This window comes from Anguilla rostrata, chromosome 9 (assembly GCF_018555375.3).
Source record: "Anguilla rostrata isolate EN2019 chromosome 9, ASM1855537v3, whole genome shotgun sequence".
In the NCBI taxonomy this organism is placed as follows: domain Eukaryota; kingdom Metazoa; phylum Chordata; class Actinopteri; order Anguilliformes; family Anguillidae; genus Anguilla; species Anguilla rostrata.
This window is the reverse complement of record NC_057941.1, coordinates 5,098,781-5,123,746: the sequence shown is the minus strand read 5'-3', so window position 1 is coordinate 5,123,746 and position 24,966 is coordinate 5,098,781. Positions and strand designations below refer to the sequence as shown.

The window sequence follows — 24,966 nt, the reverse complement described above, 5'->3', positions numbered from 1 at the left end:
GCTCGAATAAGAACTACCGTTCCCACACCTGTCTTCAAAAAATGAACTTTTGAACTTGAAAAGATTACTTTGATTTGTAGGTATTGTAGTTTTATTTAAGTAGGCTTCGCTTTCTTACAAGAGGCAAGAAACTACTTTCCCAGAGTGCAGAGCGTTTCCCATTGGCCCTCTGTATATGTCGTTCCTGTTTCATCAGCTTCAGCTGTGCTAGGTGGCAGCAGCGTGGGTCTTGTTCGTGCCGTCATCTACGTACAGTTTCTTAATTGTTTAGAAAATCCCACTCAGTCCATTCAGAATGACGGTATGCATGTTTGTTGTTTCAGTATTATTTTAAAACACATTCAGCTCCATGTTGTGTCTTAGCGCTACCTTCAACAACAGTAACGATTCACGTTGGTTAGCCAACGAGCTAACTAGTTAGCTAGCGATGGCTGTATATTGTTGTACGGAAGCTGTCACTGTGACAAATTTAATTATTTGTACATGTGTTTCAGGAACGAAAGGGGACTGCCAAATTGGACTACCTCAGAAAAATTGAGTTGGATGTGCAAAAGAAATGGGAGAAGGAAAAAGTTTTTGAAAGTGATGCACCCAGCACGATTGGTGGCAGCAAAAAGTGAGTTTTGTAACCATGCTTGCGGGGTTCGCCGGCATGTCATCTGGTTAGCCATTTCTAATCCGTCTGCTGCAACAAACCAGCTAATTGCTGAGTGAAGGTTAATCCACGCGGTATCCTCTACGATGTATGTTTACTGTTAGCTAGTGGTTATAGCTATGTTCGTTTCGCTTTGCACGTACACCAGGGCATTTAGCAGCAACTGCAAATGAACTGTGATTACATATCGTTATGATTTCCCTAGTGGTACTTTTGAGGAGTGGTTTGGTGTCGTAGTAGGTTGGAGTAATTACTCTATTGCATTAGCGTAACGTTTTGTGCCCACGTGTTATCACCTTGATATGATTCTTGATTAATGAACGTGAATTCATTTTTCAGCAAGAACAAGTACTTTGTCACCTTCCCCTACCCCTACATGAATGGAAGGCTTCATCTTGGTCACACGTTCTGTCTGTCAAAGTGTGAGGTGGGTATGCTCTTAAGTGTAATATGTATAACTATCTGCTTACTGGAGTAATCTCCATATTATGATCTTGTATTATACCACCTTGCTCACATACAGTCTGACTCCGCTGTTTGTTTGCAGTTTGCAGTTGGGTATCAGCGTTTGAAAGGAAAGCATTGCCTCTTCCCTTTTGGACTCCACTGCACAGGGATGCCTATCAAGGTAAGTCCTCCCTTTCTTACCTCAGCAGTTGATGCTATGTGTCGCGAATACTCCTTCCGTTTCGGTCTCGCGTCAATATCGACCCCCTCGTTTAGGCCTGTGCCGATAAGCTGAAGAGGGAGATGGAACTCTATGGCTGCCCGCCCCAATTCCCTGATGAGGAGGATGAGGGGGAAGAGGACCTCAAGCCTAAACTTGGGGAGGAGATCGTCATCAAAGACAAGTCTAAGGGAAAAAAGGTGAGGACTGGTCTTGCCAAACGAACTGATTTTGGCTCTGGCTTGGTCTCTAACTGCATTTATGGATGTCAACACAAATTAGAACATGCACTGTGGGTTAAAATAGCCATTCTGATCCTTGATGTTACCTTTCCAAAATGACATTGAGGTCATTGACTTGTTTGGCTGAGCACCAACATGGCTTCTTTGGCAAACAGCCTTTCCTTGAAAATTTTAAATCCACCTGGGCAGTCCTGTTGAGGGTTTCACTGGCTGACCCAAGGCACTACACTAGCATTTTCTACAAGGGAACACATGTGCTTCTAAGTTGAAAATCACACTAATGCATCCCAATTAGTAGATGTGCTTCCCAAGTAATTTTTCTCGTTGGCACACCTCAATTTTACTGAGAAAATGCTCCTAACACGGGAGCACTGTAGATCCCTGCCCTGCCCATCTCTCGTACCTCCAGAATGGATCTCCGTTCTGACCGATGTGTAATATTTTGGTTTTTTCCCTCGCACGCGCCCTATCAGAGCAAAGCGGCGGCCAAGGCCGGGGCGGCGAAGTTCCAGTGGGACATCATGAAGTCGCTGGGCATGCGGGACGGCGAGATCGCCAAGTTCGCGGACGCCGCCCACTGGCTGGACTACTTCCCGCCGCTGGCCGTTCAGGATCTGCGGAGCATGGGAGTCAAGGTGACAGCGGGAAAACGGGACGAGCAGAGCTTTGAACCGAACGAGTTTTTACCAGAGCTGGCTTCGCTTTGTTTTACAGGTTTAGAGGAGCAGAGCTTTGAGCAGAATGAGTTTGAGCAGAGCTTTGAGCAGAATGAGTTTGAGCAGAGCTTTGAGCAGAACGAGTTTTGACCAGAGCTGGCTTCGGTTTGTTTTACAGGTTTAGAGGAGCCATTGGTGCTAAATTATTATACTCACTGAAATGAGTACGGTTTAACTTTAGAAATTATCGGTCAGTGGCTAACGTGTATGTGCTCGCATGATGTGCGTTTGTATTGCTGATGTGATTGCTGTAATTGTTCTGTAGGGCACGTTTTCTGTCAATGTGTTCCTGTTAAGCACTGTGTAATGTACACGTGCTTCAGATTGGTTATATGCTTATCTTGCAGCTGTTCTTTTACTCGACCTATGCCCGTGTTTTTCTACCTTTTGCTACATGCATTGCATGCGTCTTGCCATGAAGGCATTGGTTGGTGTGCAGAAGAGGAGCTTAATCATAATTACGGATGTGCTGGATCCATGTTTTGGGAGTTCCGTCAAATACTGATACTTTCACTGATGATTCGGCCAGCAAGTTGAAATGAACACCATTTTTGTAATAATAATTTATTTAGCGTTTCTGTGCCTGAGCCACACGCATATTGTAGGTTCAGCAACATTTTCCTTTACCCCTGCTAGTGCTAACTATGATCGGCTTGCCGTTAGCCATAGCAAATGTTGTAAATCCTGTGCTTCAGACTCGAGCGCTTCAGCAATGGTGACACTGTGTGCTGCTTAACGTCCATGCCACCACATTATAATTCAGTTTCACGACTCATACAGATTCGGTCTGAAATATTGCCATATGAGTTTTCTTGGCGGAAACATTCATTTCCTAGGCAGTGGTATCCAGCCGTTCAAACACAGCAACAAACAAGTGCCCAGACAACAGTAATGTCAGTGTTTGATTTGAGTTGATATTGGGCCAAACACAAAAAAAATCTAAAGGAAACGTATATTTGGCCAATTTGGAACCCGGATCCTGGATTTGGTGCATTCCTAATCACGGTGATGGTTATAATAATGAATATGAATTTTCTGATCTTTGGTCTGCTGCAGATTGACTGGCGGCGTTCCTTCATCACGACGGACGTCAATCCCTTCTACGACTCCTTCGTCAGGTGGCAGTTTGTTACTCTGAAGGAGAGGAAAAAAATCAAGTTTGGTAAAAGGTGAGCTGTGCTCTCATTACATATTGAAAATGTTAGTGTTACTGCGCGTTATCGCTAGGCTCCACATACAGCGTGACGTCACTTAATTATTCTGTTCTTAAGGAAAGGTTCCCCTTGATTATCCTTAAGCATCGTTTTTGACGCCTCGTTGTTATGACAACACCTATTTACTTTCATCCACGTTCGCTCTGGTTGCACTCTCCCTCTATCTGTACTTTAAATGTATTTCTTTTGCAGCTGTGGTATGCTTAACGTGTCACGTTGTATTTGTCCTTTACGTCACTCATATAAGACCACAGGCCAGAAAAAAATAACAGAAATAATAATCATGCAGAAATAATAAATATTATTAAGCAGGAATATATATAGCATTGCTGGACAGTATGAACATGCAAGCCTCGGTTTGGCAGGTATACCATCTACTCTCCGAAAGATGGGCAGCCGTGTATGGACCATGACAGACAGACTGGGGAGGTGAGCATTTAGCCTTGATCCAAGTTTTTTTTTTGTCGTCGTGATACAGGTTAAACGAGGAATGCGGGATGTCAACGCCTGTGAGAGTATTTGAGTATTAATTAGCTGTGTGACTGAGTGACATCTTAAAAAAAAAAAAAATAACAAGTTCCACAAGAAAAAAAAATTCTAATCAGTCCCAACAATATGGTACCCTGGTTTCACAATAGAGTTCAGTGTTTTATTTATTTATTTATTCATTCATTCATTCATTCATTTATTAGGTCTAATGTTGAGAAAAAAAGTTACTTTGCAAGTCATGGCGTGGTCCAGTTGAACTGGAATTTTGCAAACAGGAAATACTAGCTCTTGCGAACTATAAAGTCAATTGTCTGCTTCCCTTTCTGTCCACTACTGTCTGTTTAGCCTTGCCACTGTTTTCAGTGACATGCTGTTGTTTATATATGCTGTGTGCTGTATTGGCCGTGGCATGCTGCAGTCTATTGTACTTTTAAATGAACTTTGGGTGAATTGGTGAACAAGGCTTTCTGATCATTTGCCTAACACTTTATTAATGCTTTGGCTTAAAACTTTTATTTGCCTCCTGGTTCATCCAAATTTTTTTTCTCTCCTGCAGGGAGTTGGTCCCCAGGAGTACACCCTTATCAAAATGAAGATTGTTGAACCTTACCCCTCAAAACTAAGGTATGCGGGCATAGCTTTTAAACTGAATTTTAAATAGAATTTTTCCAACCGAATCTACGGTTGGGAGATGGGGCTAATTTCTCCTTCCAGAGCATGTGACTGTGCCTGCCCTATAGCTGACTGAATCTACAGTTTGGAGGCGGGGCTGACTTCTCCTTCCAGAACACCTGACTGTGCCTACCCTATAGCTGACTGAATCTACAGTTTGGAGGCGGGGCTGACTTCTCCTTCCAGAACACCTGACTGCTAACCCTGTAGCAGACCGAACCTACAGTATGGAGGCGGGGCTTATATCTGTGGCTAACGGTCTCCTCCGGTTCCCCTGCAGCGGCCTGAAAGGCAAGAGCGTCTTCTTGGTGGCCGCGACCCTCCGGCCGGAGACCATGTTCGGCCAGACGAACTGCTGGGCACGGCCCGACATGAGGTACGTCGTCTTCGAGACGGCGAGCGGCGAGGCGTTCGTCTGCACGCGCCGGTCGGCCCGGAACATGGCCTACCAGGGCTTCACCAAGGAGAACGGCGTGGTCCCCGTGCTCATGGAGATTCTGGGACAGGTACAGTCCTCCTCCTTTACTGGGTTATTACAGGTGATTCTGGGACAGGTACAGTCCTCCTCCTTTACTGGGTTATTACAGGTGATTCTGGGACAGGTGCAGTCCTCCTCCTTTACTAGGTTATTACAGGTGATTCTGGGACAGGTGCAGTCATCCTCCTTTACTGGGTTATTACTGGTGGTAGGAGGCGTTTTCGTAATCACACATTGTCAGTGTGACACAAATCTTATATCTCCTAAAAAAAAAAAAGTCAAAATTTTAAGGGTTAGCAATAAATTAATTCTATAATTTATCAACGCAGTGTTATGGGTTGTTGATATGGGGCTTTGAATTAGCTACATTGCTTACTTGAGTTGAATTGAGTTTGGTGACATGTATATAAAGCTGGATGTGCTTGCATGCACACAAACACACCCACCCTCCCACCCGTCCAACCACATAGTCTCATTGAGATAAGAAATGTCTAGAAGGGAAAATGTCTACATGTACTAAAAATGGAAAGTGCAGTGTGTTTTTCCCCCCCTCACAAAGCTTGCAGTGTCACAGTGTCTGTGTGTTTTATCTGCTTCTCTTATCTTTTTTTTTTCCCAGGATATTCTTGGCTGTGCTCTGAGCGCCCCCCTTACCTCCTACAAGACCATCTACGCCCTGCCGATGCTCACCATCAAAGAGGACAAAGGTGTGGAGGGGCTGCTCTGATCTCCGCTCTGATCTCCTCTGATGTCACTAACGGCGTCCTGCCTGTGTGTGTGTGTGTGTGTGTGTGTGGGGGGGGGGGGGATGCGATCGGTTTGTGTGGAAGCAGTGTTAGAACCCGCTGCTTCTGAGGGGGACGTTAATGTTCGGCGCACAACAGGACAGGGTTTGAGGACGGCTGTGATTGGTCCCGGTCTGCGGGTAATGCCGCACGCCGTTGGGCTCTGTGTGGAGCTTAGATTTTTGGCTGGACCGCAACAGCGGGGACAGCCCTACAAACGCGAATGTCTGTGACTGAGTGATGAAGTTACACCATTGGTCGGCCGAGTTATGAAGTTACACCATTGGTCGGCCGGATCACGTGTGTTAGGTCTGGCCATATACTAGGTTCTAACCTGGTCTTGTTCTCTTCTTGTGAGGGTCATTTCAGTGCATTGGCTTTTTCTTCTCCCTTTTCTCTTGTCTTTTTTATGTACTTCAGTGTTGTATCCATTTCTGAAATAATGGCCTTACCAAATTGGAATGCCATGCCTTCAGACGTCGAGGACTGTTTGGAAGATTAAGGCAATCGAAAGGAAATGGGTTGTTTGAGGACAGAGGAAGGTAGCGCCACGTTTGTTTTTAAAGTGCTGGAGTCGTTATCGCTGAGTTCCAGTCTGGGTCTTTTTTTTTTTTTTTCTCTCACAGGTACCGGGATTGTCACCAGCGTTCCGTCCGACGCACCCGACGACATCGCTGCCCTCAGGGACATCAAAAAGAAACAGGTGCGTTTCTTTATGCGTGTGGTTTTGGTTGTTAATATACACGAAGACATAAAGGTTGTTTGATTTTGACATTACAGGCATTTAGTAGACGCTCTATACTAAGCTTTTGGTATTTTTTTTAATTTTTTTTTTTACATAGTATCCGTTTATACAGCTGGATAGCCACTGTAGTGTAATGCAGCTTACTGGTGAGCAAAGAGTGATTTGTGCTCTGTGTGCTGCTAACGGCCATTTTGTTTCCTTTCAAAGGCACTGAGGGAGAAGTACGGGATCGAAGACAAAATGGTGTTGCCGTTTGAGCCGGTAAGTGGTGCTCTCTGTGGTACCGGCGGCGTCAGTCAGTCAGTCGCGTTCGCTCCTCTGACCCCAGCCCCCCCCCCCCCCCTTGCGTGAAGGTGTGACCCAGGCCGTGTGTTCCCCCGCCCTCTGCAGATCCCCATCATCGAGATCCCGGGCTTCGGGAACCTGTCCGCCCCCCTGGTGTGCGACGAGCTGAAGATCCAGAGCCAGAACGACCGCGAGAAGCTGGCCGAGGCCAAGGAGAGGGTCTACCTCAAGGGCTTCTACGAAGGGGTGAGTCACCATCGCCGCCTCTGCCCCACGCTCCGTACAGCACAGTCAGGGACTGAAGGGCCAGCGATGAGCACTGTTTTATATCATAGCGGACGTGAGTCTACTGAGAGCTAGTGCTTGTTCGAGGGTAGGTTTAGCATTCCATATCATAGGGGACGTGAGTGTACCGAGAACTAGCGCTTTAGCTGGTTACGCTAGCCAGGAGACCTGAGTTCAAGGGTAGGTTTAGCATTCCGGACGGAGCGTAGCACAGTGGGTAAGGAACTGGGCTTGTAACCGAAAGGTCGCAGGTTCGATTCCCGGGTAAGGACACTGCCGTTGTACCCTTGAGCAAGGTACTTAACCGGAATTGCTTCAGTATATATCCAGCTGTATAAATGGATACAATGTAAAATGCTGTGTAAAAGTTGTGTAAGTCGCTCTGGATAAGAGCGTCTGCTAAATGCCTGTAATGTAATGTAATGTAATTCCATATCATAGGGGACGTGAGTGTACAGAGAACTAGCACTTTAGCTAGTTATGCTAACCAGGAGACCCGGGTTCAAGAGTAGGTTAAGTATTTTATATTATAGGGGATGCTGGCTACATAGCGCTTTCGCTGGTCAAGGGTTGGTTAAGTATTTTATATCATAGGGAAGGCTGGTTATGTAGCGCTTTCGCTGGTCAAGGGTTGGTTAAGTGTTTTATATCATAGGGAAGGCTGGTTATGTAGGTTAAGCTGCTGCTGGATGAGCGTTCCTCACCTGACTCTTCCCTCCCTGTAGGTCATGCTGGTGGACGGATACAAGGGGCAGAAGGTCCAGGATGTGAAGAAGCCCATTCAGAAGATGATGGTGGAGAAGGTAAAGAGGCCTGAGGAGAGAGCTGTAGTCCTCTCCTGATTGTTTTATTAGTTTTTTTTTAGCAGTTTCTGGTCTGTTATGAACTTTTTTCATTCATTTTGGGTTTTTTTCCCCCTTTTTTTAAAATAAGGGCGAGGCCCTCATCTACATGGAGCCGGAGAAGCAGGTGACGTCCCGCTCGGCGGACGAGTGCGTGGTGGCGCTCTGCGACCAGTGGTGAGCGATGTCCCCGAAACGTCGGCGGCCGCCGAGGCTCCTCTCGTCTTCTCGCGTTACCGTTACGGAATTTTAACCCGTTTAAACTGATTAAAGGCATAAAGCGCATAACCTGTGTTTTCTGACAGGTACCTGGACTACGGAGACAAGGAGTGGAAGCAGCAGGCCTCGGGCTGCCTGAAAGACCTGGAGACGTGAGTGAAAACCGAGCGACGGCTTTTCCCGCCTTTTTTGCGGGGTCGGAGATCAAATTTTCTGGTGTCCAGTAACGATTGTGCTAGTGTTCTCTTGAGGTGAAGACTTTAAGCATCGCTAATGGCGACATTCGCTGAGTTACAGAGTAGGTGTGTGACCTAGTGGTTGGGGAACATTACCCCTTGTAAACCAGACAGTTTGGGGATTGGACCTCCTGGTGTGACGATGCTGTCTTGTGCCATGGAGTGAAATTCTGAGTTTGAAGGATGAAGCAATCAGTTGAAAATCAGTTGATCGCCATGGAGAGGGGTGCATGTTTACCAGTGGGTATTTGTAATGTAAGCTGAGGTTGAAATGTCCAGTGGTCAGAAAGTAAAAGTAGTGTGCCATGTGTTACTTCCACCCATGAACTCAACCAGCTGACTTCACAAATGAGTTCTGCCTCCTGGCTGAAGATTTAGCAAATCCAGGCGATTGGAACAAAACACTGGGGAGGACTTTTAATTTCTGGACCTGGATTTTCCGCCTCTGAACGTAAGGGAATGTGCTCTATCACCCCCTGCAGTTCCAGACCTTATTTTTTATGTGTTGACGGTCCGCAGGTACGGAGATGAGACCAGGAAGAACTTCGAAGCGACGCTGGCCTGGCTTCAGGAACACGCGTGCTCTCGAACCTACGGCCTGGGTGAGGGGGCGGGGCCGGACCCGTGGTTCAGGGAGGGCGGGGGGCAGGGGGCGGCTTTTTGGCTGGCAGGTTGGGGCTACAGAGGAGTTCACGCATTGAGAAAATGCTATCGCCACTTGCTTCACCTCACAGAGAACTATAGACTCCCTGAGCTTTCTGTGCCAGATCACTTGCTCAAAGTTGTTCCTGCCAATCAAAGGGGCTTTGGAGGAGGCTGTTTCGGGTCTGGAACAAGCTCATCTGCTAAGGTCACCCTCTTGCACTCAGGAAATCCAATGAAGCCAGATGCCGATATTTTTACCCGCAACGTTTCCGTACTCCCACCTCCTTAGTTAATAATTCAGTTCTTCCTAAGTTACTCCATTTTTGGAATTCACTTTTTTTCAAATCCCATTAGTTGTGCAATTGTGATTTTTTTTTAATGGAGTTAAATCCATCTGATAGATCAAATATTGACCTTGTTAATAAACCCTTCCCCACCTTAGCTGGTTATTCTGTTCTTTATCATTTATGAGCTGGATGTAGTCGATTTGAATTCAGCCTGTACCTCTGCATTGCTCTAATGATGCAGATTGTCACAATACAAGGATCATGCCACAGTATCTGCGAATCATAACACACATTCTTTGTCATTATTCACAAGACAAGCCAATATCGAGGCATTTTTGAATACTCTAAATTTGTTGTGTAACTATAAGAAATTTTCATATGAACTGGATAATCTCTCCTTTAGCCAAGTTGAATTCCAAAAACAACCTTTCTTTGATTAAAAAGGTCATTATAGCAATAATATATGAAAGATGATGCAAATATTGACACATTTCTGCAGACCCTCTGGGAAGCAGATTTTGTGAGCGACAAGCGCTTGACATTTTACGGAACGACGATGGTCCCTGATTGGCTGTGTGGTGTCTGTTGCCATAGGGACGCGGTTGCCGTGGGACGAGCAGTGGCTGATCGAGTCCCTGTCGGACTCCACCATCTACATGGCCTACTACACCGTGGCTCACTTTCTGCAGGGCGGAGTTCTGAACGGCCAGGGGGCTTCCCCTCTGGGTATCAGGTAGCCTACCTCCCCCCCCGTCACACCCCTCACCCCTCAACCCCCGCGACCCCCCCCCGATACGGGTCACTTCCTAATCTGCCGTTTTGGCTGTTATCGTGATTCTCGGTAGCTCGGTAGCTGGGCCTTTTCCAGAACGTTCCCTGTTGGAATTTCAGTCACAGTGGTGCTGCCGCCTTTTTTACCCCTGGGCGCGGGGATTAGCGTTAGCGTAGCACGTATGCTTCACGCCCAGATTTGGATGCGCAAGTTGAGCTGGGTATGAAGGCCAGCCCCGTGAAGCAGTAGCGTGCATGGCAATCCCAGCTTCATCTCCTATAAGCGTTACCTTTGTGATAGATGCAGCAGTAGTTTTCATTTTATTTTAATATCTTTTTACAGATACCGGTTATTGTGGTTCAGGCGGTGCACCCAGCCGAAGGGCGTGTAAAATTATGAGTGCAAATCTCCTTCACGAGCCCCTGGGGGTCTTCCCTTGGATCCACGTGCGCTGTGCTCCTCTATGCTAACGGGCTCACGCGCGGCTTTGCGCTTCTGTTTTTTTTATTTTTTATTTTTTAAAACCCGTCTCAGGCCGGAGCAGATGACCCGGGAGGTGTGGGACTTCATCTTCCTGAAGAACACGCCCCTCCCCAAAACCGACATCCCCAAGGAGCACCTGCAGAGGCTGCGGCGGGAGTTCGAGTACTGGTACCCCGTGGACGTGCGCGTCTCCGGCAAGGACCTGGTGCCCAACCACCTGTCCTACTACCTGTACAACCACGTGGCCATGTGGCCCGAGGACAGGTGAGGGAGACCCGCCATTACGCTAGCCGTATGCTAAGGCTAGCACTATAGCATCGTACCAGAGCAGCTACGTGCTAAACTGTCATTAAAGACATGGGAAGTAGTAGGCTAAGGCTAGCGGTGTAGCACCGTACCAGAGCAGCTACGTGCTAAACTGTCATTAAAGACATGGGAAGTGGTAGGCGAAGGCTAGCGGTGTTGTCCCGTACCAGAGCAGCTACGTGCTAAACTGTCATTAAAGACATGGGAAATGGAACGTCTTGTTTATACTTAGGGTTTTGTGGGTTTATTAAGAAATTTTTTCATGGGGGTATCCCTTTAGATTGTGTGTGAGTGCCTTTACCCTAAATTTAAAAATTGGATCTGAAATCATTTGTCCGTCTCTCTCTCTGCAGTGGGAAGTGGCCACAGGCAGTCAGAGCTAACGGACACCTCCTATTGAATTCGGAGAAGGTGAGGTAACGTTCTCCTCCTACCGGGCTCTGGTGAACGTGATCTCCGATCTCTCCCCCTCCCCCCCTTGGGTGACCTGACCGTGACCGCTCCGAGACCGCATGTCTCTTCCTTAACACAGCACCGGCAGGAAGTGGCAGTTTAGCCACTTCTCCCGCAGAATAGAAGGATCTGAACCGCGTGGTTTGTGTTTCTCTCTTCTTCCAGATGTCAAAGTCTACTGGGAACTTCCTGACCCTGAGCCAGGCCGTCGACAAGTTTTCCGCTGACGGTAAGACGCGGCGAACGGACGCTCATGTCTTAACGTTTATGACCGTTTCATAAACACGTGAACATATAAAGTTTTTGTTTCTCTGAACGCGTGCCCTACTGTCAACGAAGAAAGTTTAGTCGGTAAATTTCTTCAGATAAATGCTGTTTATCTAACATGATAAATGACTATGTGTTTTTGCCAAGCTGTATTTGCGTTTGCATTTGCATTTGAATCCGCGTTTTTCGCGCCCGTGCCCAGGGATGCGCCTGGCCCTGGCGGACGCCGGCGACACGGTGGAGGACGCCAACTTCGTGGAGACCATGGCCGACGCGGGCATCCTGCGCCTCTACACCTGGGTGGAGTGGGTCAAGGAGATGATAGCCAATCAGAACAACCTGAGGACGGGTCCCGCCGACACCTTCAACGACAGGGTCTTTGCCAGGTTAGTAGGGTGACTGGGTCAGCGTTGGGCATCTCCCAAAATTACTCCTGTTCTTCACCTGCTGTTTTTTTTTTTCAGAAAGTAAAACTTTGATCTAATTCATTACAATTTTAACAAGTGATAGCATATTATACCGACCTTTTCTGGTTTAAACAAACACCAGTATAGTTAAAACTCTTTCTCTCTCTCTCTCTGTCTTTCTTTTTCACTCTCGCCCTCTCTCACTCTCACCCTCTCTGTCGCTGCGTCTATCTCTCTCTGCGTCTCTCTCTCGCTGTCTCTTTCTCCCCCCATCCTTCTTCCTCTCTCTGCGTCTCTCTCTCTCTGCTCTCTCTGCATCTCTCTCTCTATCTCTCTCTCTCTGCAGTGAGATGAATGCTGGGATCATTAGGACGGAGCAGCACTATGAGAAGATGATGTACAAGGAGGCTTTGAAAAGCGGCTTCTTTGAGTTCCAGGTAATGGAGAAGTTTCAGGTGCAGTTGTGGGTCGTGCTGACATGTCACCTTTCATCATGTGATCCTTCAGTTTTCAGCTGCATTAAGCCCGACTGGCACAGGAGGTAGATTTAAATGGACAAAACTGAGAGCCTCACTTTGGCTCAGAATTTGGCTAGGACACCCGCGACCCAGCTTCTGTACGGGACAGGACGTTTTTAGACCGCGTTGCTTCGCTGAGTTTCCGCCCCCCCCTCTCCCCGGGTCCCGTCCACAGGCCGCGAAGGACAAGTACCGGGAGCTGGCCATCGAGGGCATGCACAGGGACCTCGTCTTCCGCTTCGTCGAGTACCAGACCCTGCTGCTGGCGCCCATCTGCCCTCACCTGTGCGAGCACACCTGGGCGCTGATGGGAAAGGTGAGGTTGCCCACGGCAACGGCTGCCACGAGACCACCTGCTGTGAGGCGGGTTACTCATTGAAGAGTAGGTTTTTTGGAATGTATTTTTTTTAACAATTTTAAGTCAGTGTTCTAGAATTGCTTTCAGTTGCCAGTGGTGATTGTTACATCAGCATTAGAATCTTCGGTTAAGAGCATTCTAATCACATGTTTGCGATCTCACACCTTAAAGGTTTAAGGAAATCGCGAGCGAAAGGTGACTTCCTGCTCGCTCCCCGCCTCACTTCCTTGTCCCCCCGCAGAGCGAGTCCCTGATGAAGGCCGTGTGGCCGGCCGCCGGACCCGTGGACGAGGTTCTGATCCGCTCCTCCCAGTACCTGATGGAGACGGCGCACGACCTGCGCCTGAGGATGAAGGCCTACATGCAGCCGCCCAAGACCAAGGTGCCGCTCGGCATTGTGGGATTGCACTGCCACTAGGAGTAAATGCGACAGACCCAGTAGGCTAACCCAGATCGATAGTGCTGTGTTGCTGACTTTGGCAGTGAACATTATGGATATTCACAAAGGGGTGCTGTTAAGGATGCTGGTTTTGTCGTTGGCCACGCCTCTTCATTAATAATCATAACCTTCACAACATCAGTGTTAAGGAGACAGTACATTGATAGAACACAGTGTTGACAATCTAGTTAGTCTATTAAATATTACGCTGTCCATAAACTATACTACAGCACTGGAAACTGCTGTTAATACTTTAATCTTTAAGTGCAAGAAAGAGGAGTGGAGAGGGAGAACGCAGAAGCTGACCACCTGGTCATTTTTTCTGTCATCATAAAGGATGGATTCTCAAATCTGGCCCTCGAATCCAAATCCGGCCCTGGTTCTCTTTCCTCCCGGGTAATTAACTGAGCAATCAGTGCTGCCGATTGGCCGGACTGTCATCACACCTGACTCCCAGGTAAAGGGGAGGTGGAAAACCTGCAGTTCTCGGCCCTCGAGGACCGTCAGTTGAGAAACGGGGTCGTAAGGACCCGAGCTGTATTAGTCTGTGTAAGCCTTCATGATGACAGTAAAAATAAACGTGAATGCTTTGTAAGAAGATGTGCAAGTCGCTCTGGATAAGAGCGTCTGCTGAAAGCCTGTAATTTAGTGTAACGTAATGTAAACGTAAAAGTCAAGTTTTATAACCCAATATGGTAGCCATTTATTTCCCCCCCCCCAAAAAAAAAGCATTTTCTTGTAATTTGTTTAAATGAATACAGACCTGTTCGCGTCAATACACTTGAAATGAGACCGAGAGAAAGGCACTGACATGGAAATGGGTAATGAAATGTTTTAGCCCTGTGGTTAAAGCGGTGTTATGCATAATAAAGCACATCGCAGCACGCAGCACGAATAAGAGGAACTCGGCACACACCCCTGCTTTGGGCTGCGGGGGCGCCGAAGCACCCCTCCAACCCCCCCCCCCCCCCAGGCCACTTCCCCGTCCCCTCTCCCCCGTCTGTAGAAGTAGCAGGTGAAAATGTCCCTCCTGTGATGTAAGGGGACCTGACACCTGTCATGTTAAATAAACGTGTAGATACCTGGGCTTTATTTGGCCAGGAGCCCCCCCCCCAGTCTCTCTCCCCCTCCGCCTTTTTTCCTCTGCCGCTTTTAAGAAGAAAGAACTCCTTCAGAGCACCACGCCGTATTATATAAAACGATTACCGTCAGAAATTAATAATTTAATGTTAAAATAAAAATAAAATTAATTCCTCTTCTGGGCCGAGCGTCTGTCGCGATGCGATAGTGGACCGTGGAGAGCACAGTAAGCAGCGGTTCGGTACAGATCGGAGAGATACAGGGGGGCTCGGGCGTCTGTCTGTGGAGAGGCTGGGCTGCCATTGGCTGATAAATAACCCATTTCGTTCTTTTGATTGACATGAGCGTTATCAAATGGGAAGAAAGGGAAAAAACGAAGTGATTCAAGAAGGAAGAAATCTGAGAAAAAAAATGACAGTACTCTGGGATTGCATAAACATTTCATCATAAGTAGTTTTAATAATTTACTGTGGTTTAAAAAAATGAAAAGAACTATGGGCGAAGAACGTTCGTGAACTAACTTTTTCTTAACTTTCCTTGTAATAGGATTAGCAGTAAAGATGCCTGCATGTTGTTCAGCTGGAAAAACAGTCAATCATTCCCCAATATTATCAGGTTCCCAAGAGCCAGTTTAGATGTTCTGGTGGATTTAGTGAAATGTTTCTTGTGGGTTGGTCAGGGTGTGGGGCTACAGTTCATTTCTGCAGGGCCCTACCTCCTCAGGTAGTGCGCTGATGTGGGGTTTCATTTTTAACATGTGTTTACTGTATCTAGGCCTGTTGGCATGACCAGGTGTTGCTCATAGGTGTTCAGGGAATCTCAGTTCATACACTTGTGTGTCCTGCAATTATGTTATTTTTTCCAATTAATTTCAACTTAGAAGCTTAAACTCAAGGTGGAACTGATAATGCCCAACGTGTCTTAAATAAGAAACTGATAATGACAAATGCGCCTTAATACGGAACCGATAATGTCTAATGTGTCTTGTTTTGTTTTTATTTTATTTTATTTTTTCAGAAGGGTGACAGCAAGCCCCTGGAGAAGCCCAGTCACTGCACCATCTACGTGGCCAAAAGCTATCCCCCCTGGCAGCACAGTGCCCTCGTTCTGCTGGGGAAGCACTACAAGGTGAGCGCCCCCCCCCCTCCAAAACCGCACCTGCCCCCGCCCCCCTGGTTTCCACCACTGACACCCACACATTGAGTTACCTCCCTGTAGGGACAGGAAAAGCATCTCCTCCTCCTCCTCTTACTACTCCTCCCCCTCTTCACCTCTCTCGCCTCCATTAATTAAAAAGCCCTGCATGGCTTAGTGCCAGAGTAATCTTCCTCACTGTCCCACTGTGGTCATTAAAAATCCCTCGGGCCTCACCCTGACACCCCCCCCCCCAACCCAGGCATGGCCAGTTTAACCCTGTGAAGAGTAGTTTTTGGAATGTTTTTTTTTTATTAAGTCCGTGTTCTAGAACTCCCCTGCTTTCAGTCACCAGTAATGACTGTGACATCAGCATTAGAATGTTCAGTTAAGAACATGGGGATATGGGGCAGACCCCAGATGAGAGAGTCCATGCGGCTGAAGCCCCACCCACACGGGGGGGGGGGGGGGGGGGCTTGAGAGTCGGGTAAATCCAGTTAATGAATCTTTCTGAACAGTTTGTATTCATAAATTCCAGTCGTGTTTCATCAACATAATATCCGTGAGCAAAGCTTGTTGCTTTTACCACAGCTTATATATAAAAATTTTTTGAAAACAATGCGGCATTTATGCCACTGTACATTCAAACAGCTTGTATCAGTTTTTCAGCAATGCGAATTTGAAGTATCTTTTATTTTTATTTTATTATTTTTTCAAGGATGTGAATTTTTTTGCTCTTGTTCCACTATGTATTTCTGCATCTGAACTTGCATAAAATATACTGGCCACATGGTGGCGCAGTCCACTGAAACATAGAATTAACTTTTCTCATTTCATCTCATTTCATCCTCTTGATTTTTATTTTTTTTTTCCCGAATAAAAATTTATGTTTCTCGGTTGACAGTTTATTTGAGATGTACGGCCAGAAGTGCCGCAGATGCCAAGTTTGCTTTTGAGACATAAACGAGCCCTTTCTCTCTCATCATCTCGCAATTTGGCAGCGAACGCACAGCGATGCTTCTCTGTCATAAACCTGTCCGGTGTTAAAGGTGGGCCCTGAGCCTTGTGAAAGAGCTCGGTCCGGCCCTTCCAGGTTTCGTTTGTCTGTCCTCCTCGTGTAGCACCGTTTCCTGGCCGTCTGAGGGGTTTTTGGAGTGTAAGTTTTCCCAGCTCCGGTGGCTTAGTGTGGGTTCGTGCGACTCAAGCAGACAGTCCATTTGGGCTGAGTGGTCTTCTTTTTTTTTTTTTTTTCCGTTGAAGAACGCACTCCCGTTTCATACTGTTTGCCTGAAGCCTGTGAGATGAAACGATACACAAAATGTCCATTACTAGCGCATTTATACTTGCGGGGGGGGGGGGGATAGCAAAAACAAATAATTGTGCTGTGTTAATTTGGGTTTAAATTGGGTTAAATTACATTTATTCTTGTTTTGACTGAACCAGAAAAGCATTCTTACGTGTATTTACCCTGTATATGTGAGTAACTCTCATCCTACAAGTTTTCAATGCTACACCTCGGTCCTGCATGCGATCCAAACTTACAAGCAGGTGTTTAATTAGTGACAATGTGATTCGTCCTGTGAGCAAATTTCGACGTGATGGAAGGCAAACTGGTCTGAGTTCCGCACGTGTATATTTTAACACCAGGCCAAAGGCACAGAGCACACACATTCACTGTAAATGGATGATTTATGCACTTATCCAAGCCTTACTGATCCCTCTCAGTTCGCCAACAGTAGGATTAGGGCTGCTCAGGACACTTACACCCCAGGCGGGTTTGAACGGCACCCTCCGACTCCCAGACAATCGTCTACCTCTACTATGTCGCCTGTATGTGAGTGGCTAGAGCTGATCTTAAATGATCCTGAATGCCCCAAGATGGCGGAAAAGTAGCATGCAATGGCCTGTGGGCTCTCTGGACTGCTTTAGGTCCTCCTCCAAGTCCTTTTTCCAATTTTTTAATTGCTTACATGTGGATTATTTTTTTTATCATTTTTATTGTCTATGTTGGTGTGTTGTAGCACAGATGAGACCCATCCATCTCATTTTGTTGTGCACTCGTGGATTGTGGACTGGCAATAAAGTTGACTTTGACCCTTGACCTGCTCATTTTCCCGCCTTTTTGCTCAGAACAACAATGGCACTCTGCCGGAGAACAAAGTGATCGCCGCCGAACTCGGCGCCATGCCGGAGCTGAAGAAGTACATGAAGAGGGTCATGCCCTTCGTCGCCATGATCAAGGTGAGGAGGAGGAGGAGGAGGAGCGAGTGAATGCGTGTGTGAGTGCAGGTTTGCGTGAGAGCGTTTGTACGTCTGTGTGTAAATGATGGTAGAAGTAATAATAGCACATTATAATGCAAATCGATGGAGATTGACGTCCCCCAAGTTGTTAGACGGCATTACCTTACCTTACCTTACCTTGCATTTTATATAGAACTTACTTGCATAGCTTTTGCATTTTTACATAGTATCCATTTATACAGCTGGATAAGTACTTAAGCAATTATTGTTAAGCACCTTGCTCAAGGGTACAACGGCAATATCCTACCTGGGAATCAGACCTGGAGCGTTTAGATTACAAGCCCGGTTCCTTACCCAGAATGCTACGCTGCGTTGTTGACTGTTGTTGCTGGGGAACTTGCCAGACAAGAGAGACATAACATTACAGGCATTTAGCAGACGCTCCTATCCAGAGCGACTTACACAAATTTTTACACAGCATTTACATTGCATCCATTTATACAGCTCCATATATTCTAAAGCAATGCAGGTTAAGTACCTTGCTCAAGGGTACAACGGCAGTGTTCTACCTGGGAATCGAACCTGTGACGTTTTTACAAGACCAGCTCCTCACCCATTATGCTACACTGCCGCCCAGACAAGAACAGTGTTTGTGCATTAATATTTTGTTGCATACAGGAGCATACAAGCATTTTGCTAGATGATCTTGATAGCAACTAGTTAGCCAGCCAGTCTGTTTGTTTATGCTGTCACATTTCCTTACACAACTGACAAAGTGTTGAGTTTAAGTGTATTCAATCCAGCAAGGTGACTTCCCTAGTGTGTGACCTATGTCGTGAGTGGATGGGGGGGAGCGGGGGGAGCCCCACCTGTTTGAGCGCATATTACTGAAGGTGTAGCCATCAAAGCCATTTAAGCGCTCCATTCAAATATGCAGCGCCAGCCTATGCAGATTAGTGCCAGCCAAGCGTGAGGAGAAAGATGCGATTCAAAACGTGGCTGTCAGAATCGAACGCAAGCTCCTTTCAGGGTAAATGAAAAAGCGGTACATGCATTATGTATTTGTCTAAAACCATCAACAGGAGATTAGGGAGGAGATTGCAATTCGCTGTACAGCATTGAACATTATCACAGGCTGCTGAAGGGTACACAAGCCCCTCTGGTTGGAGAGCAGAAACTCGCAGTGCTCCGTACTTGCAAAACTAAAATCAAGTTTAATGCACAGACTTCCTGGAGGTTTTTTTGGGGGGACAGTGCTACCTAAGAAGAATTCTAGATTCATTGGCTATTTTTACTTGGCTTTTACACGCCGTGAGAATGAATACGAACTTTTACCTTTTCACACTTGTATATATGCACTTTTTTTTCTGTTTTTACAGAAGATTTTCTAGTTCTCTTTTTGACTAGGATGAAAGTCATTTTCGGAACTTGAAAAGAAAAGAGTAGATTTGGGCAGCTCCAGGTTTTGTTTTGTTTTTTTTTTCCTCTAGCCTTCTCTGCAGACTGTGTAAAGAACCTCAAAAAACAGACAAAAAAAAGCACTATCCAAACAAACCCACAACCGTCTGCCTCCCTCTGTTCATTCTGGATAAGAGGAGATATGGGGGGGGGGGGGGGTGGAGGAGGGGGACTCTCTTTGTTGGCATTTGCCTCTGTCAAACGGCACGCTGCATTTAAAATTCAGCTCCTCTCCTCCGTCTGGTGAAGTGTCTCAAAGCCTTGGTTTGATCACAAGGCGGGAGGCTGATCGTGAAATTCTCACGTTATGTATTTCCTGCAGGTCGTTGTGCGGAAGTGTCAGTGTCTTTTGTGTTGTTCGTGTGCTTCTGCAGACAGGGGAATACTGTGGACTTCACTGCATCGTTCTCTGGCTTGCTTTTCGGCGTTTCAGTGCTGTTTGGGTGGCGTTGGGGGGCGGCGTGGGATATCGGGGTTTTAAAACCTATAAACCAGCGCGGTTTTCACGCGTTCCGCTGTGTTCCGCCAGCGGGTTTTCGGCTGTAGACGAAACGGCTGGTTTTAGCGGCCGGAGGCTAGCTGAGGGTCGGTTCTGACCCAGTGCGGATCTGCCTTTTTTTTTTTTCCCCCCTACAGGAGAACCTGGAGAAGAACGGGTCCAGGGTTCTGGACCTGGAGCTGGAGTTTGATGAGCGTGCAGTTCTGCTAGAGAACATCGTGTATTTAACCAATGCCCTGGAGGTACGGTCACATTCAAATACGCCTTATTTTTTATCTATTTTACACATAAAACCAATGTCCTCTGATAAAAAGATGTGTTTTCAGTCAGTGAAGGACCTAGTGACATAACGTAGGGTGGTGCCTCATCATAATGGATGTTTGGCATTTAAATGCCACCGGTGTTTTTACTCTATCGTGAAGTGTGACTGTTAGCTCAGAAAATCATTTTAGTTCAGTTAAGTGACATCAGTAATTTGCTATCACGTATGAATATCAAGACGTGCATCTCTTAATTTACATTAAAAATCACTATTTGCAAAAGATGTATTGTAATCTAAAACCCCCTCAATGGCAAAGCTTTAGCACTCTCCATAAGATTTGGTGTGCAAAGGTTCCAGGGGGATGTAGATACCACAGACTCTGTATTTGTTTTTTTACTCATTAAATAAAATCGGATGTGTTGAAATTAAAAGGAAAAAAAAATCTTTCAATAATTCATGTGGTGGGTTTATTTTGAACACTTGTGGGCTTAGTTGGTATTCCAGGTAACTTTTTGCACGACTTTTCACTTATTTTATAAACTTAGAACGTAAAATGAAATGTGCAAAAAAATCTTGCAAAATGTTACCAGTTACCAGACTTTTTTTTACTTTATAAAAACTTCAAAGGAGAGTGAAATCTTTCATTTGTTTACACCAATTAATTTAGAAAGAAGTGTTAAAAATGAAATGCATGTAAATGTTTTATTTTTGTTTAAATGTCCTAATGTTGATTTGATTGGGCTAAATAGGTACACAAATGGGTACAAGTGCTGAGCAATAGTAAAATGATCCGGTATGAGATTTGAACTGGCAAACACCTGTGTAATGCTACAGCAACATGCTGTGTAGTGGTACCTCTGCGCATGTCCCTTCCTGTCAGTTAGTTTGACTTGCTGAAGGTGTTGTGCGTGTCCTGATATAACGCCGCGCTGCGTTCCCCCCCCCCCCCCCCCCCCCCCCCACCCGACAGCTGGAACAGATCGACGTCGCGTTCGCCTCCGAGGCGGACGACAAAGTGAAGGAGGACTGTTGCCCGGGGAAACCGTTCAGCGTCTTCAGATCGGAGGTGGGTTTTAACGAGCCCCCCCCCCCCTTTATCGGGGGCCGCGTCGGGGCCCCGGCAGACAGCCCCGTCTCCCGCGTGACTGGCGGAGATTAATCATCCCGCCAAAACCGCCAAGCCGCCAAAACCCGCCCGCTCACCTCAGCCGCGGTCCGCTTTGTCATCGCCAGCAGATTAAAAAAAAAAAAAAAAAAAATTAATTTCATTATTTATTTTTTCGTTTTTTTTTTTTTTTTTTTCTCTAACCTATTGTGATGTGATTGGCGTGGAGTCAGCCTGCCTGTCATTTTCCTGTTATTAGCTTCGCCTCATCGAATTTTTCCATTAATAGTTTCTCAGGACTGTCTTCAGAAATGTCAGGTTGCATTAAAGTGGGTGAGAGACGGGCAATTCAGGCTCAGACAGAGTACCCATGCGCTTTTAAACCTGAGGCGTAGAGCACTGCAGTCAAATTGAAAAGATACCAGCTCTTGAGTTTCGTGCACAGGTTTGGGCCTCATTTTGGTAAGGGTGGCATAAGTACACGTCCCGTTAGTTGATATCAGGGCTGCCCAACCCTCTTCCTGGGGATCTACCATCCTGCAGCTTTTAATTTCAACCCAAAATTGGCGCACCTGATTATACTAACTGGAAGCTTGACGCGATCTCTAGCTGTTGAGCCGAGGCGTGCTTTGTTAGGGTTGTAGTGAGAACCTACAGGACGGTAGGTCTTGAGGAACAGGGATGGGCGGCCCTGGTGAATGTTCTCCATCGGTCTCCATGACATGTTTGTATTTGTGAGTCTTCACATCTCCCCGGTGCTCCCTCCCTCTAGCCTGGGGTGCCTGTGTCCTTCATCAACCCCCAGCCGGCCAACGGCCTGTTCACCACCAAGATCAGCATCCGCCAGGGCGACAACAAAGACAGCATCGTCCGGCGGCTGTCCAAGGTCAACCGAGCCATCAAAGGTCAGCCCTTCATCTGCATGTAAAACCAGTTCAGTTCAAAGGTCAGCCCTTCATCTCCATATAAAACCAGTTCAGTTCAGCTGTTAGCCCTTCATCTCCATATAAAACCAGTTCAGTTCAGCTGTTGGCCCTTCATCTCCATATAAAACCAGTTCAGTTCAGCTGTGAGCCCTTCATCTCCATATAAAACCAGTTCAGTTCAGCTGTTGGCCCTTCATCTCCATATAAAACCAGTTCAGTTCAGCTGTTAGCCCTTCAACTGCATATAAAACCAGTTCAGTTCAGCTGTTAGCCCTTCATCTCCATATAAAACCAGTTCAATTCAGCTGTTAGCCCTTCTACTGCATATAAAACCAGTTCAGTTCAGCTGTTAGCCCTTCAACTGCATATAAAACCAGTTCAGTTCAGCTGTTAGCCCTTCAACTGCATATAAAACCAGTTCAGTTACATTACATTACATTACAGGCATTTAGCAGACGCTCTTATCCAGAGCGACTTACACAACTTTTTACATAGCACATTACATTACATTGTATCCATTTATACAGCTGGATATATACTGAAGCAATGCAGGTTAAGTACCTTGCTCAAGGGTACAACGGCAGTGTCCTTACCCGGGCTTCGAACCTGCGACCTTTCGGTTACAAGCGCAGTTCCTTACCCACTGTGCCACACTCCGTCCTGCTGTTAGCTGTTAGCCCTTCAACTGCATATAAAACCAGTTCAGTTCAGCTGTTAGCCCTTCAATTCCATATAAAACCAGTTCAATTCAGCTGTTAGCCCTTCAACTGCATACAAAACCAGTTCAGTGCAAAGGTCAGCCCTTCAACTGCATACAAAACCAGTTCAGTTCAGCTGTTAGCCCTTCAACTGCATACAAAACCAGTTCAGTTCAGCTGTTAGCCCTTCAACTGCATATAAAACCAGTTCAGTTCAGCTGTTAGCCCTTCATCTGCATATAAAACCAGTTCAGTTCGGCAGGCAGCCGAGGCAGATTTTCACCGTTTATATTTAGACTTTTGGGGGGGGGTGTCTTTGATCAGTTATGTTCGAGTGAAACGCACACGCTCACTGGTCATTAAAGCCGCTCTCCTTTTATGGCAGGGAACGTTCGTCTCGGCTAAATTCCCTGTCTGGCCGTCTAATGCTCCTCAAAATTAATTAGCTGAATACATCCTCTCGTCCTTTTTTCGAAAAGTAATTAATTTTTTTGAACATACAATGGCTGCTGTGCATCACCAGGTCGAGTGGCATTACGTTGGTGGTGGATGAGATCACGTCCGCACCACGATGAAGTGCTCTGTGATAATGGTGATTGGGTAACGCTTTGTGGAACTGAAATGTAGGAGGGGCTACCGGTGCTGTGTACAGCAGAGTGGTTTGATTGGCTTATTACTTTATTTAGGCCTGTGATTGTCAGCACATGGTATCTATTCCATGTGCTATTGAAGTGCTGTTTTAAGATCTTGTGCTGAAATATTATATTTGTATGGTTGTCACTATATAGTTAAGTCCCATGATTCCCTGCTGTATCTTCTCCATACTGAGGCCAGACTAGGAAAGTTTTGTGTGGCCCTTGTGGGCGGGGCCTGTTGATTGACAGCTCACGGTTTCACCGTGTGCTATTTGAAGTCCTGTGCTGTTACTTGACAGACATCTATAATTTATTAATATTTGTAGGGTTGTTACAGTTCAATCCCATGATCCCCTGCTGTATCTCCTCCGTACTGAGGCCAGACCGGGGACGTTTAGTCCGGCCCTTGTGGGCGGGGCCTGTTGATTGACTGCTCTCTCCCGGTTCCCTTCCCAGACCTGTCCAAGGTGAAGCTGATGCGGTACGACGACCCCCTCCTGGGGCCCCGCCGCCTGCCCGTCCTGGGGAGGGAGGAGCAGGGCAAGTCCCCCATTTCGGAGCGGAGCACGTTCCACGTCGACCTGGCCGGCAGGAAGGTGCACGTCACGGACAACGGCCTCAGCGTGGACGTCGGGGACACCTTGGTGTACCTGGTCTAGGGGAGCCCTGGGGGGGGGCGGTGCTGAAGAGCGACCGGGCCTCGCCCCGAACTTTGCCCAAAACCTGGCCCCAGACCTGGCCCCAGACCTCGCATTGTCACACGCGCACACTCACTCACGCACACGCACGCACACACACACACACACACAACGCCTCTCTCACCGTCAGGCCCGCTCCTGTTGCTGCTCTAAAGGGCTGATCACCCAAAGGCTGAAGCTCACGCTGCTGTTCATCGCAGCTGGGGTACGAAGGGGGTGCAATCGCAGATTATTATTATTATTATTATTATTAGCAAGTTTTTGTGCAAATCCGTCCACCACATGATGTATTGTTCAGAGTTGGAGGTGGGAGGGGTGCTGCGGAATTTATTTCTCCAACGCCCACACGCAGGCGCACACACACACACACACACAGACAGACTTACGCATACACAGAGACACACGCACTTACACGAACACCACACACACCGTGCGTACACGCACGCGCACACGCATGTGGTTCCTCACATCAGTAGTTCATGAGCGGTGCCTTTTAAAATGAACCGATACGACAGATTTAGTCATTGTCAGTGGAGAGGTTGTTTCGAGGCGGTTGTGGTTTATAGTGCGGCGCCAGCGCGTCTAAGATATGAGTGTGCTTCAGTTCTGTGTCTGATCGGTGCTTTTCGAAAGGTCAGAGGGGCGGGGCCTGGTGGACGGGCTGGGCCGGGCCTGGACTTTGGGCTGTGCTAGAGAGGAGCGCGTCCTGATGTCTTTCTGTACAAATAAACCTGTGTTTCCTGTAATAAATACGCCCTCCGTCGA

The 24,966-nt window shown here is 46.9% G+C and overlaps 1 protein-coding gene across 1 annotated transcript; it reads left to right on the top strand.

Moving 5' to 3' along the window:
- Positions 1 to 141: 141 nt before the first annotated feature.
- lars1b (leucyl-tRNA synthetase 1b) lies at positions 142 to 24,966 on the top strand. Its single transcript, XM_064349905.1, has 32 exons — positions 142 to 301; positions 495 to 616; positions 995 to 1,082; positions 1,203 to 1,283; positions 1,379 to 1,522; positions 2,038 to 2,199; positions 3,337 to 3,449; positions 3,860 to 3,923; positions 4,540 to 4,607; positions 4,936 to 5,161; positions 5,753 to 5,840; positions 6,545 to 6,621; positions 6,871 to 6,924; positions 7,054 to 7,194; positions 7,959 to 8,036; positions 8,167 to 8,252; positions 8,381 to 8,446; positions 9,050 to 9,132; positions 10,057 to 10,195; positions 10,769 to 10,981; positions 11,377 to 11,434; positions 11,642 to 11,705; positions 11,946 to 12,129; positions 12,497 to 12,587; positions 12,844 to 12,984; positions 13,268 to 13,408; positions 15,563 to 15,673; positions 17,810 to 17,920; positions 20,015 to 20,119; positions 21,110 to 21,205; positions 22,017 to 22,149; positions 23,960 to 24,966. The coding sequence occupies exons 1-32, from the start codon at positions 296 to 298 to the stop codon at positions 24,160 to 24,162; spliced, it is 3,537 nt and encodes a 1,178-aa protein (XP_064205975.1). The 5' UTR covers positions 142 to 295; the 3' UTR covers positions 24,163 to 24,966.